This window comes from Antedon bifida, chromosome 4 (assembly GCF_963402885.1).
Source record: "Antedon bifida chromosome 4, ecAntBifi1.1, whole genome shotgun sequence".
Classification (NCBI taxonomy): domain Eukaryota; kingdom Metazoa; phylum Echinodermata; class Crinoidea; order Comatulida; family Antedonidae; genus Antedon; species Antedon bifida.
The window spans coordinates 30,730,690-30,748,309 of NC_136229.1; the positions used below are offsets into that span (position 1 = coordinate 30,730,690).

The following is a 17,620-nucleotide window of genomic DNA, read 5'->3' on the forward strand; positions in this document are numbered from 1 at the left end:
TTTGTTTACTTTCGCTCGCGACGATTTTCCAGACAAAATGTAATCAAATTAATTTAGCTGTTAATTACGTAAAATTTTTGTTTTTGGCTCGAATTTTCGACTTAAAGTGAATAACTTTAATATTACTTTGATATGGCCAATTTAAATTTAGAATATTTTGACCTTCATTTTTTTGTGTTTCAAGGGACAATACATCTTTAAAGGTAAACATGAGAATAATTAGTTTAAATGTCCAGTCACGCTTACTCATGCTTGAAGAGCAAGATCACGCTATTAATTATATTATGCAATACTACGAAACATTTTGTTCTCCTTATTTTAACATTTTGGGTGAAAACTACTAAACACATCAATTTATGTTTGTGAAATAGAGCTTCATATTATGTACAAAGCAAAAACTGATCAATACTGTGCCATCCTCATCAAGCCCTTACGAAAACGAATTTAAGGTCAGAAACTGGACATCACACAGTGACCTTTTAACAGACTGACCTATGTTTTGTATACAATTTTTGACAGTTTGTGAGAAGAGTACAGTGGTTGTGATTTGATAAGGAAGTTGCTATAAACACAGGCATTTTACAATGGCTAGAGGATACTCAAAGGGTCTACAATTAATATAGTCAGTAATTTGTTAATGCAGTAGACCTGGATGCACTTGAGGCTATCAAAACCATTCAGTAGATAGTGCCTGCACTTGAGGCTAACCTTGATATGGAGGAATATAAAAGTGTATTATGTGTACAGTATCTATTACAATAGATATAAACACATAAAAGTAAATACTGGTATTTATTTATATGAGTAATTCGTACAAAGGCTTAATATCCAAAACTGTAAACATGGAAGAATATTTGTGAGATAAGATTATAATATTAGTTAGAACATTTATTATGATTAAATCATAAGTACATTTTCCAGTGAAACAGAAAACTAAACAGGAGACTATCGCATGTTGAGATTACTGTAGTGTTTGATTATTATACTTGGTGGTATGGTATAATACATATTCATAGACTCATTATTTTATAATTATTTTTCAAATTACCAAATCATATTCTTCTATTGTAGATCCATCTCTACTTCCAGATTGTGCTCTTGACCTTTCACCTTTGCTCTTTCCTGAAAGCTCGCCCTCGCTTGCATTTGATTTGGTTCTCGTAACGGACACAGTTGGCGGAGGTGTTGGTTTGGGGTCAACATCTTTTTTTCTGAAGAAAAGTAAAAGTTTGATATAATTTTAATATTAGTTCATAATAGTATACGGCACCATAGGAATAGTAGGGACGTGTTCCATTTTCTCATGAGCATAACATTTACAGTGTAAGGGGACAACATTTTAATAGGCCCAACACCTTTTGTACTAGAAATTGATAAGGTTCAGCTACTAATTACAAGTTCAGGAGTTCATTGAAGGTTAAAAATGGGGAAAACTCCCACTATTTTCCCCAATCAATAATTACTATAGTGACAAAGGATTAACTGTGGCAATGTCAACCTTATCAACAATTATTTACTTTTACGTTAGACATTAAACAAAAAAAAAAGTCTGCTCTTGCAAATGTGCCAAAAATGATAAGCAAAGTCGTCCAAAGTCTGTAATTAGCCGTGGATAATGAGCTTCACACATGAAGCAGAACATGTACTTTATCAATTTCCGATGTGTAAAAATGTTCGGTTTTAAAAATTATTAAAACATTTCCTCAGTAAATGAGGATGAAATAACTAATTTGATCAACATCAATGACATTAAACTTCAAAATCACTTTTCCTATGAGTTATCTCAGTCTGGACAGTGAATTACAATTCTATAATCATAATAATAATAATAGTTCATTCTTATATAGCGCATATAAGCAAGCTCTCAATGCGCTGAACATTATTACCCCAGTCATTTCCTGATCAAACAGCTATGGAAACATCTGTGTAGCTTTATTATTACGTCCTATTATATTATTTTCAAGTTTTTACCTCTACATTTTCAAGTTTTTACCTCTCTCTCTGTCATATAAGAATTCCCAAAATAATTATAAAATCAAAATGGTACTGAGCATTAGCATTCCTGGTCATCCATCCAAAGAAACACTAAATTACTATCTAGTAGAATGGTCCCAAGACATTCAACTTTAGATCACAGAAGATGCGTATGTATAAACTTACCCAGGTAAAATGCGTCCTGTATCCATGATACACATAATTTCAAATAAAACCAAAACAATCAAGGCGAATTCAAATCACATGTATACTGTAGGTTTAACCAGATCATATGTATCCGGTGTACCCATACACAAATAAGTAAAGTGGTTGAATACCATAATGTGTTCACTATTGCAATCTAAATATCACAGAATGGTTTAAAAACCTACAGCAGTTCATATAAGCGTTAAAGATACACCAAAGAATAAACTATTAAATTGTATGTACAGTATGTAGATAGACGCTTCCATGTGTTACCGTCGTGCCATCATTGTCTATGGGATACAATGAATATGTGTACACAGTGTGTTTAAAATGTTGTCTGTAGAATCAATGATATACATCAGAATACAAACAGCTATTAGATAGAACATGACACCTTTCTATACTTGAATATTTCCTGTTTCAGCTTCTAAAGTTGTAGTTTATTGCTAAATTTTCCTTTCTAATTGTTATCTAGCCATAGAGTAATGGGATATTAAGGCATCTTTCTGTTTAAGGTAACAGTACATTTTTTCTATTACTTAAAGGTCCTCAAATATTCAATAAAAACCAATTTCAGCTGTTTTAAAAAAGGCAAAAATAACCATGCTAATTTATTTTCAGTTTAGTTAATGGTGAACAAGGTGCATTCAATAATTTTAGTCAAGGTATTATATGTCTAGTTATGAATCCTATTATGTTGTTTATTTATTTATTCACCATATTTCACCAGCCAGACCAAAAAAAAAATAAATAAAAATAGTTAATTATTTAAATAGTTAAGATTGAAATGTAATCTTGTACATGTATGTATCCTGTCTTTTGTATGTTCTGTAAATTGGCTAAATAAATAATTGTCACCCAATTACATTCAAATGCGCAAACACTCACCAATCAGTGATAGGAATTGCAATGTTGGACAATGTATTACTACACTGATTGCATGTGACCTGTGACACACTTGGCCTAGTGATGTGAAATAAAAAATAGGATGATTTACACATCCTATATAAACTATAAATAAACTATAGTCATACAAACTAGGGTTACTTTCGTCACATTATAGTCATTATACCTTGCTTGACTTGGTATTCAATTAAGATTTTTCATAGAGTGAATCATCATGGGAATTGAATCACGTCATGCTTGAAATCGCTCTAGGTCTCGACTAGCAGCTCACCCCAGACAGGTACCAAAGGTTTACCCCATGGATTGCTACAGCATTTTCTCTTGCATAATTGTGTCTTCTAACCAACAATGCACTGATCTTATGGACTGAGTATTTCATCGTCACTGCCGACTAGAATGGACAGGCGCTCTAGAAATTCTCCATTACTACGCGAATTGAATTGGCCACAGAACCAGGCAGAGAATGATTTTAAGATTGCCCCGAAATATATGCAATATTATTATTATTATGTAATATTATTATTAACACAGGCCTCATCGTTCGGGCCTTAGTTCATCCATGGACAATCTATGCCTTTCTGTCCCTGTCACTAAAAAGGTTTTTGGGGACAATGCATTTTCTATCCATCCATAAATATCATCTTTGGAAATTCGTAAAGCAGTCCTAGTGTTCTTGTGTTTAAAACCTTAAAAATTCATTCGTTTCCAAAAGTTCGCACATTTTTATTTTGAATGTTGTTTATTTTGTTAATTACTCTGTACAGCGCTATAATCATCTTTGGAAAGACGCTTTAAAAATAACAAATAAATAATACAGTAATTTAATATAGAACAGGTTTGGTTCAAACCAGAATAAAAATTAGAGTTTACTCGAGGAAAAAAAACACCACAGGGCGTTTATTTGAAGGGGAGGGCATTTATTTGAGAGGGCCCTAACATAAAGTACTGTATTTAATGTAAATTCACAAATTTAGCCACTATATTGTAACTACAATTAGTGACATCAAACTAGACATCCATGAACATAAATGTCAATATAAAAACTGATCGATATTTTTTGATGACACTTTTAATTTTATGTCAATACACAATGTAATAAAATTCTAAAAAACATGCAAAGACACCATTAAGTTGAGTGATGAGCATATTAAAAGATAACAAATTCTATAGCTTACAGTACATTAAAATATGTTGCATTATAATTTGTTTTCTTCAAATATGTTATTGTTATTTATATACAGAACTTTATAATGTCTACTACAAGAGGTTGGGAATCAATATTGTGACATTTAGGATGCCAGCATCATTTCTTATACATGCAACAGATGTAATCTTCCTTAAAAGCTTTTTTAGAATACTGTTTTATTAATGTGCTAACAAAAACACATGAACAAATTGTAACATAGTCATAACATAACGTCACAAAGGCACTGTTTTAAAAACATTTCTGTAGTACTTTGGGCTAGTCGATTGGGCATCCATGGGCTAGTGAAAACGTAGACTGTATTTTATATGTAATTTTTACTTTCTATGGACAAGAGATTCCGAAATAAAAGATTGAATGAATAAGTGTGTAGTTTTGATCAACAAATTGGTTGCGGTCATACAATCAGGTAATTTAAGTACAGTCGGTTATTGACAGTGAACAGTTTAATATACTTTAGGCTTACAATGCAATACTGTAGTTCCCAGTCAAATATATGACGTAATGCATGAATGTTTACATACAAGCAATGGCTCATCCAACTATTGCGTGTGATTGTATATTGCGTGTATGTTGGTGAGAAGCAAGCAATATAATATTGACGTATTAAATGGTTAGTGCACTTTCTATAAAACTCACGATACAGTAATGTGATGACCTCAGGTAGTTGGCCAATATCCTGTTTATTTCTTCCTCTGTTCTAATCCTGTATGACTCTTTACACTAGTATTGCAATCAAAATTATGTAGGCCTACATTGTCATAGAAATCATTACTCAGTGGCGATTTCCAAATCAGGGAGCCCAAGTGCTTAGACTTTTTTCTGGTGGGGTCCTTCTGGTGGTGAATTGGAGACAGTCCCTTTCTCTTTTCGAAAAGTGTGCCACGTTAACGTACACATGTTCCACAAGGACCGATAGCTTAACGTCTCATCCGAAAGATAGTTACCTGTCATTCCAACCCACCAGTTGAAACATTTGAAGAGTGACGATGCCTTATGTGTCTTCTGTGTATTTCTAACATGGAATGAGCTGATGGGGTGGACGCTTTTCCTATTAAATCAAATGCTATGCTGCGATTTCAAAAATTAAAAAATTGATTTGAAAATATGAGAACTTACAACCTAGTGCCAGACTTGATTTGTAGTAGGACTTTGTTAAATGCACTTGGACGTTCTGGTGGGTCGTGAATATCTGGTGCGTAAGATACAGTGTCAACGACCTCGTTGACATTATTGTTTGAGTTCATGTCCGTCTGTTCCTTCCTCTTCAAAAACAGACCTCTAATTCCTGAAAACGGAGAAAAAAGACAGTATGAAGGAATAAGGAGTGGAAACACACTTTGAATCCATTGTATGATGATGAAGGTATTTTATCAATCTGTTTTTTTAATGCTTTACCATCAAGTTGAAACAGAACTGAGTGACCATATCTCAACTACTACGCATTCCAATTGAATCTTAGGTCTTACACAACAATCAGTAAAACTTAGGCTTATCCTAAAAGTATTTTTTACAGTTTCTGTATTAATAATAATCATTTTTAAATATTATTTCATATTAAAATGGTTACATTTAATGTAAAAGCAACCACTCCAAGGCCCAATTAATTTGGTAATTCACTGGCGAGGTAGCTTGGTGCCTCCCAAAGTACTGAAAGGGCAAGATGTAAAGACGTAAAGTACGATAATTTATAACCCATGTGACACTGCAGGCCTCAATAGGGGCATGCAAGCAAACGGTAGAATACTGAAGAATTGTTTTAGACCTAGTCTAGCGGATTAAATTGACCTATGCATAGGATTCACTTTCGCTGCTGGTATCTAGTTGAAAAGCACTTTAAATAAAGGTTGATCAGACCCTACAAACCCTAAGCTACAGGTTTGTAAGTGTTGAAAGGTACATGTCTGAAAATAAAAATGGATTATTACAAAACAACCAACTAATTTCAATACTTTACTTACTGTACAACATCTTAATAATGTTAGAATGAATAATTACCATGGGAAACTCTAGATGAGAGTTGCGGTGAGCGGGATCCATCTGGTGGGTGATGGAGATGCGATGATGGTTTCAGTGACAAATCCTCCGCACTCCTACTTCTACGCTTGTCTGGTGGCAGTTCTACGCATTAAACAAAATAAACCATTTGTTAATTCTTAATTTTTTTTTTTGACGAATGCAAATTTGATTGTTTGCTCCAAAACTCTGTGGTAATAATGTGCAGCGCATTGGGAGCTTGCTTTATGCGCTATAAGAATGAACTATTTTATTATTACTATTCTGCAGGAATAAGATTATAGGTATTTACACAAACAATTGCATTTTGTATGAGTAAATAACATATTGACATGCAATGATTTTATGGTTTGAATAAAACAAAATATTTACATGCAAAATTTAAAAAAAAAGCATCAAAAGTTTTTAAAGATGATTACAAACACAGTGTGTATTTAAATTTTTAATTTGAATACACATGTGTAAAAAATGATAATTAATAATGTATTGTACAGTAGTACAAAAGCCATGTCAAGTGACCTTTCGGACAGACAGGATTTAACCTCTATATCCTTGTAGAGTCCTGAATCATGTCAACCACCTATTATTTTTATTAGGAGCTGGAAAACCACTTATTGACTAAATATTTAATGATTTTAATAATTCAATTCCAGGACTATATCTTTCCTTATAGTATAGTACAGATCAACTTTAGTTTATTTCTCTTTGACAGTCTTTGTCTGTTTTTATACAACACACTATATTAATTTATAATGATTGTGTAGGCTGAGGTTGATCCTTCAAAACCTTTCAATTTAATACATTGAAACCATTACTCTACTGTAGTTACTTATTTACTTTTTTTTTATTTAATACGCATCCAACAGTGAGCAAGATTTCATGTATGCATCCAGCAGTGAGTAATTCCCCAGTTTCAGGATGGATAAACTATTTTATAATGTATCTATAGCTTATAAACTAAAGTCTCATGAAGCTTAGGTTGAAAGAGTCATGAGTTACAACTAGCACTAGGTCGGGATTGAACCCTGAACTTTAGAAAGCAAGCATATTAACCACCAAGCTACAGCTCCACTACATCATCTATTAATGGTATTTTTGTATTGTCTCATTATAAATTATCATTCTTTTTTATTGTATTGTTTTACCATTGATAGAAACTAATAAATGTTAAATTATTATTATTATGTCCATTATGGGCACATCCTATTTTTTGTTCACAAAAAGTTTGATAGTGTAGACAGAGCTTTAGAACTGTGATACTAACAAAACAATATAATAAGCAAAACTTGGACATCAAAAACCCCCATAACATAAAGTACAAAGTATAGATTTGTAGCAAGTCAACATTTATGAGTCACATTGATAAAATCATAATGCTATTATTGCCATATCAACAAGGTACATACAGGTATTAAATAATAAGATTAAACATTTGTAATTATAAGCCAATCAAATACAAATTGATACTATAGTAGACAGAATGAGTCACATTAGGCTGTACTGTATGTTGTTGGGTACGTACTGTACTTTTTGTATGCACACAATTTGACTCACAATACGAACATGGGTATTGTTGGAACTCTTGCTAACAATAGATGGCGTTAATTCAAATGGAATGTATATTTGAAAAATATAATTGCGAGAGAAAAAAAAATAGAGGAAGGTGGTGTAGCTGTAACTTTTTTAATTATCAGGTGACATTAAGGGCAACCATAAAATATACTGTGTTTATTTAGATTTTACGTCTGTTTTATGATAATGGATAAAACTAGCTGGCCAAACAGGGCATTTTTTAGTAAACCATCTTTAGTTATTTTTTTGTCTGATAGCCGTAAAAAGTTAATTATTTATTTGTACAATGTAAACATAAAAAAAGTTTGTTATGACTTATTAGTAGTACTGTAGACTTTCTTAATAATACCTGTATAGTAAAACAGTTATTTTAAAATTCATTCTTGGCTAAATCTCTATGACAACATACAAATAAAAATGTACTGTATTTGCCACACTGTACATCTGCTACTATTAATAATAAATACTATTCCTACATAATCTAATGATCATAAAGTAAGCATTAGTTTTTTTATTCTAGATAAATCTTTTAGTTCTAAAAATGACATATTAAAAGAAATGAACTTTTGAACTTCCGAGGAATTGCCAACATAAAAGTCAGACTTAGCCAGACTTACTGTAGCACTCAGAAAATGTTTAACAGAGAATGCTAATTTTATATTCTGAACTACAATTGACTTTATCATGTATAAACCCCAGAGTACAATGTCTATTAACCCTTACACTTTTGAAGTTCATTCATGCAGAATAGTATAACAGGCATGACACCTGGATTTGCAAATTAATAGTCATTTCAGTACTATTCCAGATGTTCACCTTTTCTACAGTTTAAACCATAGTACAGTTACTGTATAACAATACAGTATATTCTATTCTAATTAAGGCTACTTTTCATACTGTATATTTGGCATACAATAAGGCCTACTGTACAGGTGCTTCAGTAATTTTCAAGGGTTACCGTGTACGTACATTATATGTATATATTATTATAGATATTATTTTGCATACGAGTGAATGATGTACAGTGAACATACACATATTATCTGAGAATAAAATATGTTTGTTTAACAACCAGAACTACTGTTGGCAGCGAACCTATGCCAATACAAGGGTCTAGACTAGTGGTCCCGTTCAGTACACTCTAGGCAGATCACAATTTAACTACACATTGGTCTTTGGTGAAAATCAAAAGCAGTAAAGATTTTGTGAACTAAGCTTTAAAAAACAAAACATGTTGATACAATCTGGTTTTCTGTATTACCATGGTAATATTATCAACATGCTAAACTATTTTAGCAAGGTACAGTAATCACTGTATAAAAATACAACAAAACTTACCAAGAAATTTCATGTTTGTTGTCAGTATTTTATAAATCCAAGAGAAAAAAAAATGTCAATGCAGATTTATTTCAAACAGTACAAGGAAAATAACCTCTGTTGTGTTAATCAAGTTGCAACAACAAATAGTATTGTTCACTCCAGCCAATGATGTTAGCAGTATTTCAACATGAAACAAAAAGCAATTCTCTGAAACTAATACATTTAAAATGTATAAAGGAATGCAGGAACAAGCTTTCGGCATAAAATTTGAGAGTTATATATTACTAGATGCTAGTACATTGCCAATCTTGATATCATTGCAGGCCTACAGCTATCTTCCCACTCTCACTGTGCTTTAAATGGAACAGCTTTCCACGTTACAGTAGTGTAACATCGTTAAATTTAAGACCAGACTGAGTCTCTTAAACACCATTATTAAATATGTCTCACTGACATTTTCCAGATGACCTCAAACAAATGCAATCCTGAGTGTCTTTTTTTAACAAAGAATGATTCTCAACAGCAAAGGTTTGAATTTAAATAGAGAAATTGAAATTATCTTGCAACGTAATTACCTCATTAAAATTGAAAGAAGATAATTAGCAGACATGGTATGACAACAGCTAACACATTAATTGCAAGTTAAACTACCACTCAATGTCTCTATACGATCTCCACAGAGAAACAAATTTGTCACAGAATGTATAGATGTAAGAATAAAATTCATAAACACACAATATTAAATGATATGAATATGGAATTCAGTACAGATGTTTGTATATGATTGAATGTACAGTATACTGTTTGCCTTTTTTCTAGAAAATAAACATTTTTTTTATTTAAAGAGATCCAATTTCAAACAGACAGAAGATAATCAATTTCCTTTGTTAAATTTACTAGTTGTTGTCACGATGTAAAAGGCATAAAATTTAAATTAAACCTTGCAATCTGATAACAAAATTTAATATCAGCTTAAAAAAAATCTTTGTGTGGAAAATTGTCTGTCCCATAAATTGAACAAAAGGTTGAAATCATTCATCAAGCAAAATATTGTTCTATTAGATGACATTCACACAGTAGGAGATGTTAACGCACATTTCTATAAATAAAATATGCAATATCAATTAAAATGTTACTTAACAGTGTCAACGTAAACACAATAGAGGTGCTCTGACTAATTCTCAAACCACAGCAAAATGTAACTCAGTGCTCTTCAATATGTTAGATTGTAAATTTAAAAAATCCTATTGAAAATTAATATTCCTCTAGAAAAAAGGTCAGACTGTTCAGATGCATTCAATTAAAAAAAATTCCTCCAAATGTCCAAACTCTATTTGAAATATACTACAGTACTACCTTTGAAGGTACAATTTTTCAATCAGAACTTCCTAATGCGGACAAACGCTTTCAAAAATGTTCAATTTTAAAATTCAAATGTTCTACAAAACAGCAAAAATGTTCAAACTGCAGTTGAATTGAGGTACTGTAAAATCTCAAAAACTAAACATTGACGCTTTTGAAGTAATAAAAAAACAAATCCATTTTTGTATAAAACTCTACTTCTACGTACTGCTGTACTGTAAGGTGCAACAAAATAATGTTTCAACTCTAGTCCTGTGAAAAAAATGCTGACAACTTTCCTAAAATCAGGTCTAATCACTTCCTTCCTAGGTACAGTATACAGTGATCTGTTAAAAAATGTTAACAGTCCTACAAATTAATATTGAAATGAACTTGCAATTTCCAAATATAGGAGATAACCTTGATGAAATAATTGTTAATCCTTCAACAAGTGTACATTTAGTGCTAAGTATAACAATAGGTACTCTGTCATTGTCTAGGCCAGGAATAAGCGAACTTGTCTTATGACAGCAATCAGTCAAATGGCTTGGATGACGTCTTTCAATACTGTTTATAGCCTTGTTGTAAAAATATCATACAGGATGGTTCATAAACAGGAATTTGAAAGAGTATTGATTAGTAAAGACAAACAATGAAATACAAAATAAAACCATTGTAAACCACAACGATCTCTGATCATTATCACTGATACTGTAATTGTAAACAATGTGTGTCATGATGAAATCAATATTGCAGTCAAATATTTGGTTAAATTCAACAAAATCATAAATAGATAATAATTAAAATACAACTTGAATAATACTTTTGTATTATTGGTATTTAAATCTAAACATTTTTTAAACATTTTTGAATGCACTTTGGCCATGAATAATAGCGCAATCCATTTTTGTTCCATATCCAGATGCTTTATTTTATAAATAATATATTTGGCTGTTTTACTTTATCGTTTTGATTTAGCTTTTTGCTTTTTGTTGTGTATCTCCATTGAGATCCAGCCACTGATACCCACAGCATTGTCATTTTTTCAGTAATTTGCATTTGGATTTAAATAATATAATATAAACATAATATAAATATTAATAAAGGAAATAGAGAGAGAGCACTCAAAAGAAAATCAATCTCTGATATCATCCATTCCACATATTGTACAGTATATTCCTGTATTTCAGCTTAAGTATAGTTCTTGTGCGACAAAATGTTTTTACAATAAACCAAATCACTCCCTAGAACCTAATACCGGCTATATTATACAACCTAATCCTGGCTTTGTATAAATGACAAAAGAAACAGGACAATACAATCCTTGATTTAATGACCCAAAAAGTTTACATCCACAAACAATTGTACAATAAAAAATATTAAATTGAAAGAAATAAGTAAAGAACAAATAATAATAAAAAGTGAAACTAAACAATAACTGCTATTGTGTAATATTAATGGTAATAAAGGAAATCATGCTATTTTATATCCTTATGGACATTTTCACTATCAAAACTTTACTTTAATGTTATTATCATTATTTTATATTGCATGAACGTCATTGAATTTCACAATAAAAAAAAAACAATAACATAATATTAATAACTCCATAGATTCCGGTCTATCTCTAAGAACCATTTTAGAATGCCACTGAATGGTGTTGGAACATTTGACTAACTCTCTTGTGGATAATAATGACATCATCATACAACCAACTTCCGACCAGATCATGTACAACTCGTTTTTTTTTAGCAATAAAAATTAAGAGCCTGCATTGTGATCTGCCAAAAAAAATGGATTTGAAGAAAACTGTTCTTTTGGTATTTTTTAATAGAAACAGGTCTTTAATTATACAGTAGTTGGCCTAACATATGAGAGGACACACACTATAAAGTACAGCATCTAGTGCTCAGTTTCATTCTTACTTATGGTTTTTATGTATATTTTATGTTTGCAAAGGGGAAAGATGAAATCATTAATTATCACAGTCAACATCACGGTCAAGTTTTACTACTCTTGAAGGAGCGACTGTGTGTACAATTAAGTACCGAATATGGAACACAGATTCAGGTTGATGGCAACAACTAATTCTCTACTTGAAATCTTTTCTTTTAGAGTATGTTAGATAATAAAATTGTCACATGATTTGCATCCGGATAATGACCAAAAGGAATAGTAGTGGAGGTATAACAATATTATCATTTTTATACTTCCCTGATCATATAGTATTTAGGAAGTTGTTAATAATGTATGACTGCGCCGCAAATGTTTATTCAAATTTGTAAGCTTAGTTTTGGTTTCTGGTGTAAAATAAATACTGGTGGTACAGTGCATCTTCAAATAAAATACACAATGACAATACAAATGGTAGTGACTTGCCATACTGTACGTGGTCACGTTAAAAACCAAAGACAACTTTCTATAATGAAATCGTAAATTTAATTACAGATGGATGGTAAAAAAGGCTTGGCAAGTCAAAATCATCTTACTACAAATACCCATCAAATAGGAAATGCAAAGTATTTCCAATTTCAAGTTTTATAGAGGGCGCTATAACATGATTATTGCTTTACCAGTTTAATGAATATTTTCCTGATAAAATAATAATAATTTTGGGAGGTGGGTGCTAATTACAGATATTGCCTGCTTTGAGGTGAAATATAAGATTTTATATCCCAGGGGAATTATATTTTTAAATCCATATTTTGCTACAGCATCATTGTATACATACAATGATATAATATAGCACTTTCAGGTGGCTCTAACTACTACCAAACACTCTCCAAAATGAAGTAAAAAAGTGTCCATTTATGATTGATGTCATTTTCAGCACAGCTGTTCAACCTTGTAAAACAAAACAAACCTATAATTTGGAAATTTAAAACCACTTTTGAGCAAGACTTGAACCAGTGACATATTGTCTAAAACAAAAAATTGCTCAAAATAGCTACAGTAGTTTACTTGTCTTTACAAATAATGATTCATTATAATATAATAATTTATTAGCCAAATATAACCATGGATTTAGCATTCACCATACAGGGAAAGCTGTTGGTAAACAAAAGCTAACTTAGCATAGTGTGTGACCTATCATGGACAATTCAAACCCAAGATATAAGCATGTAAAATTAAATACAGTAGGTTGACAATATAATAAATGAAAGCACTCGGAAAAAAAATTTCCACAGAGAGGGAGCAAAAAAAAAACTGCTTTAGGTAATTGAATGTTAGAAGAAAGGAAAACACTTTACTGTATACTATTGTACTATTTAGATCACATGATAATTTACTTAATTTATTGATGACAATCTACATTTATTATACTCATTGTTTACTAACTTTATTGTTTACTTACATTGCTAATTTGTGACAAATTCATCAACTTGTATGCCTCACACTTGAGTCAGAGTGTAATATTTACAGAACAAGTCATACATTGTCCGAGCACACTAAGATAATAACTGTCTGCCAGGCTCCAGTTTCTTCTCTGGGCATTTTTTATTTGTTCTTAATAGTAAAAATCAATGATTGGAGCCTTGAGAACACTTACAAGTAAATTACCAATCAATCAATATAACTGTTAATTGATTTGTTATTGTCAATTATACCCAACAGATAAACAGGTTGCTCACTGGAGGGGCTAAGTAATATTGATCATGGTTGATGTCATGTCGTCAATGTGTACTCTTTGCAGCTTCTTACTCAATTTCTGTAGCTGTTTTGTTTGTTTTTTTGAATCTACAAATAATCATACTATAGTTTCAGGACGACCTAATTAATCCTTAGGCTGTGTTTATACAACACCCTAAATTTGAACACGTCTTTAATTTTTAGCGTGTTGCACGGGCCGAGGTCAACCCCACAAAAACATTGCAGTTATACATTAAATCGTAATACCGTGTTATACCTTGGTTCATAATCCTAACTGTATATATACTCGTATGCATTATGAATTAATATGAGTTTATTAAGGATTTTAATAAAGGATGATTTCGTTTAAAATTTAGTTTAAAATTTAGTTTATTCAGTTATTGATTTTTTAAATCTGATTTTGAAATTAGAAAAAAAAATGTTTTAGAATTAGGATAAAAAATATGCTACATTTTGCCAAATTATGCCAACATTTGATTAGCGTTAATGTTAAGTGCTAAATCGATTAAAATATGCAAAAAAAGCACAATTATCTACTAGATTTGGTCAACATTTTCACAGCACATACTTATATTTAACGAGAGGTCAAAACAATACCCTGAGGACACTTCCAACACGCCAACAGCAACCGGGAATCCACAAAATTTTAGGATTCAGCCAAGTAGCCTTTTTTGCAATTAAAATCTCATTACACGGAATCTCTTCGGTGTTATACAACACACTTCTCGTAGGCGTGTTGAATATGCGTGTAATAGCGTGTTGTATAAACGCGCCCTTAGACAGAAGAAATAGTTTCCATTGGAATAGAAAGTGTACTAGGCCTATAATAAAAACATAACCAACTTAATATCCAAGTACTACAAGCCTCTATTCTCTTCATTAATCTGTCTACGTTTAATAATATCCTGTAGGCTACTAAAATATACAGCTACTGTAATTTATATAGCATGGCATGTTCTTTATATCCCATTATACTATTTTAGATCTACAGTTAATGCAAACAAGCTACAAAACCATTAAAACCTCACATCAATATAATAAACAGATAAAGAAAAAAATTAATAAAATGAAAAACCCTTTCAAAATTCAGAAAACAAAAGTCAGATTAATTCTAGGTGGCCACACAATAGATGTTGTAATGTAGGCCTACTAGTACTAGCGGGAAAAGAGTGGCATAATAAAAAGAAAAATTGACCAACATGTGAGAGGCATCGGTTCGAGATCTGGGTTTACCTGTATCATTAGGCAAAGTGCATAATGATACAGTAAAGTGTAGATCATATTTAAACAAATTTTATCTCTGTAGAATTACTCAAAGATAATATAAAAGTCAATCTATAAAAGACTTAAGACTTCATACAGAAAGGTTTTGGAATTCCCGATATGATCAACTTCCAGTCCACTCAGCTGTTTGGTTCCTAATTGAAAATGAACTGGCCACTCTGCCACATACTTGTTGCAGAGGCTGTCTGTACAATGAGCTTCTAAACAGACCTCATTCTCCTACATTTAGAATAAAAATACAGGTCTAGGTCTTCACCTTTTACCTTCTACTCTGAACATAATATCGATAGTTAAATTGAATCTAATAATTTATGTCTTCTGAGTAATTTGAGAAGAAAATATCTTACCTAATCTTACTAATACTGTAGCTCTGCAGAGACACACAGTAAAAATCAATACATTTGACCAAGTGACATCTTGACCGCTCTACTGACCAAGCAGCCTGTTTATTCACAAGCCTATTACATACACAGTGCAGTTAGTTCACCTTATAAAAGTACTGTGATACCATACTAACAGTGTACAAAACAAATTGCAGTAACTGTCTGTAACTACAGTATATAATATGGCATTTATGATGTCAAAATGTAAGGCGTCAACTTTATCAGGTCATAACATTTGTGATACATAATAAATCATAATTATTTATGACATTAATAAAAACAATTATCATCGACCTTGTTACTACTGTATAGCAAGTATGTTTATAAAAAAATTGCACTAAATTGTTTGAATTCACTAACACCTTCATAGAGGGCGCTGTTCAAATAAACTGTAAGCTTATCTCTCCAATACAAGAAATATTAATTTTTAATTAAGGAATGGTATAAAGTGTAATTAAAAAACATATTCCAGTAGCATACAATCAGCATGTAGTCAGGGGGGGTTTGTGAGATTCCAGTTTTGGGAGACCAGTTTACGTCAGCAAAATAGTACTGTAGTGTAAATCTATAGGCCTAATTTTTGACATGGCCAATGCTATCTTTTCTTAAGTTGTTACACATTGCAATTTTACCATTTTGGCGGCAAAAAAGGAACCCACTGTAAAAATTCTGGCTAAGGGCTTGCCACTTTTGAAATGAGCTACAGTATACAGAAAGGAAATGCAATTGTTAAGCTGATTAACCATAGTCAATAGAAAATAATGAATGAAATTGTTAGTAAACATACAATGTATGGTATACATGTAGGGGAATGGGGAGGGAGAGAAAGTTAACAAACAGATCAAACTGGTGACGAACATCTATAATTTGGATAGGGGTACAGTAATACCCGTGAGGAGTATACCTACATACTGTAGTACGGTATTTATTAATTTACAGAAAAAACATATACTCAACCACCAAGTGAGCAAAAAATTGGCAGAATAAATTTCATGCAGAAAAAAAAAATATTGTATGTACAGTAACAATGGCTGCAGGGTACATATTTTGTTATTAATTTAATTCTTATTAGAATGTTAATGTTTATAAGAAATGTTAGACATAAAATAAAGCTTCAAATTTGATCAACGCGTTTTTAAAACAAAAAGCAGTAATAACTCAGCTGTTCAGTATGGTTTATTAAGACTCACAACAGAAGGAATGGATGGTTGTTCTTTAAATAATGAAAAAAAATGAAAAGATAAAAAGCAGAATTTATTCAAAACTTAACCTGAACCTACCTTTTGGTTTAAACAAACGTACATGAGTAAATTTGAATGTCTTTGGCATAATAATAGTCGTAGTACTAGTGATTCCATGAACCTGACGGAATCAGATAATTTCCATGAAATTCATTGAGTGTACGAGGAGTATGTTAATTACTGTAGTTATAGTCTAAGATGACTCAATAGGTTAAGCATTGTGATTCACAGTTTGCTTTTACTGTTTATGCAGCAGTGAAAAATAGAAAAAAAAGTGTATTTAATCAATGATTACTGGTTATAATATTAGCATGGGAATTATAGAAATTGTGAAATAATGATTAACAATATAAATCTATGTTCTACAACATTTTCGATTTTGGCCAAATTATGAGATGATAAATTATTAATTATGTAAACTGTATGTATATATATATACAAGAAATTGTGTATGAAAATAACATACACTAGTATCAATACTACTATCTAACTAGCCAAGCATTGTTCCTTTATTAATAATT

The 17,620-nt window shown here is 31.4% G+C and overlaps 1 protein-coding gene across 6 annotated transcripts in view; it reads right to left on the reverse strand.

The window, feature by feature from the left end:
• The window catches only part of LOC144841552 (transmembrane and coiled-coil domains protein 2-like), a 35,221-nt gene that overhangs the window by 13,244 nt on the left and 4,357 nt on the right, over window positions 1-17,620 (reverse strand). For 3 of the 6 annotated variants that reach the window (XR_013612035.1, XM_078697948.1, XM_078697946.1), the window contains exons 1-4: window positions 17,139-17,367; window positions 6,290-6,412; window positions 5,411-5,579; window positions 1,049-1,211 (exon numbers count right to left, since the gene is read on the reverse strand). Coding sequence is in view for 5 of the 6 variants with exons in the window: in XM_078697948.1 (XP_078554074.1) it covers window positions 1,049-1,211; window positions 5,411-5,579; window positions 6,290-6,412; window positions 17,139-17,187 (504 nt within the window). In the remaining variant the exon portion in view is untranslated. Of the gene's footprint in view, window positions 1-1,048; window positions 1,212-5,410; window positions 5,580-6,289; window positions 6,413-9,217; window positions 9,453-17,138; window positions 17,368-17,620 lie in introns of those variants that run through there. The other 3 variants (XM_078697949.1, XM_078697950.1, XM_078697947.1) reach the window with 2 other exon arrangements.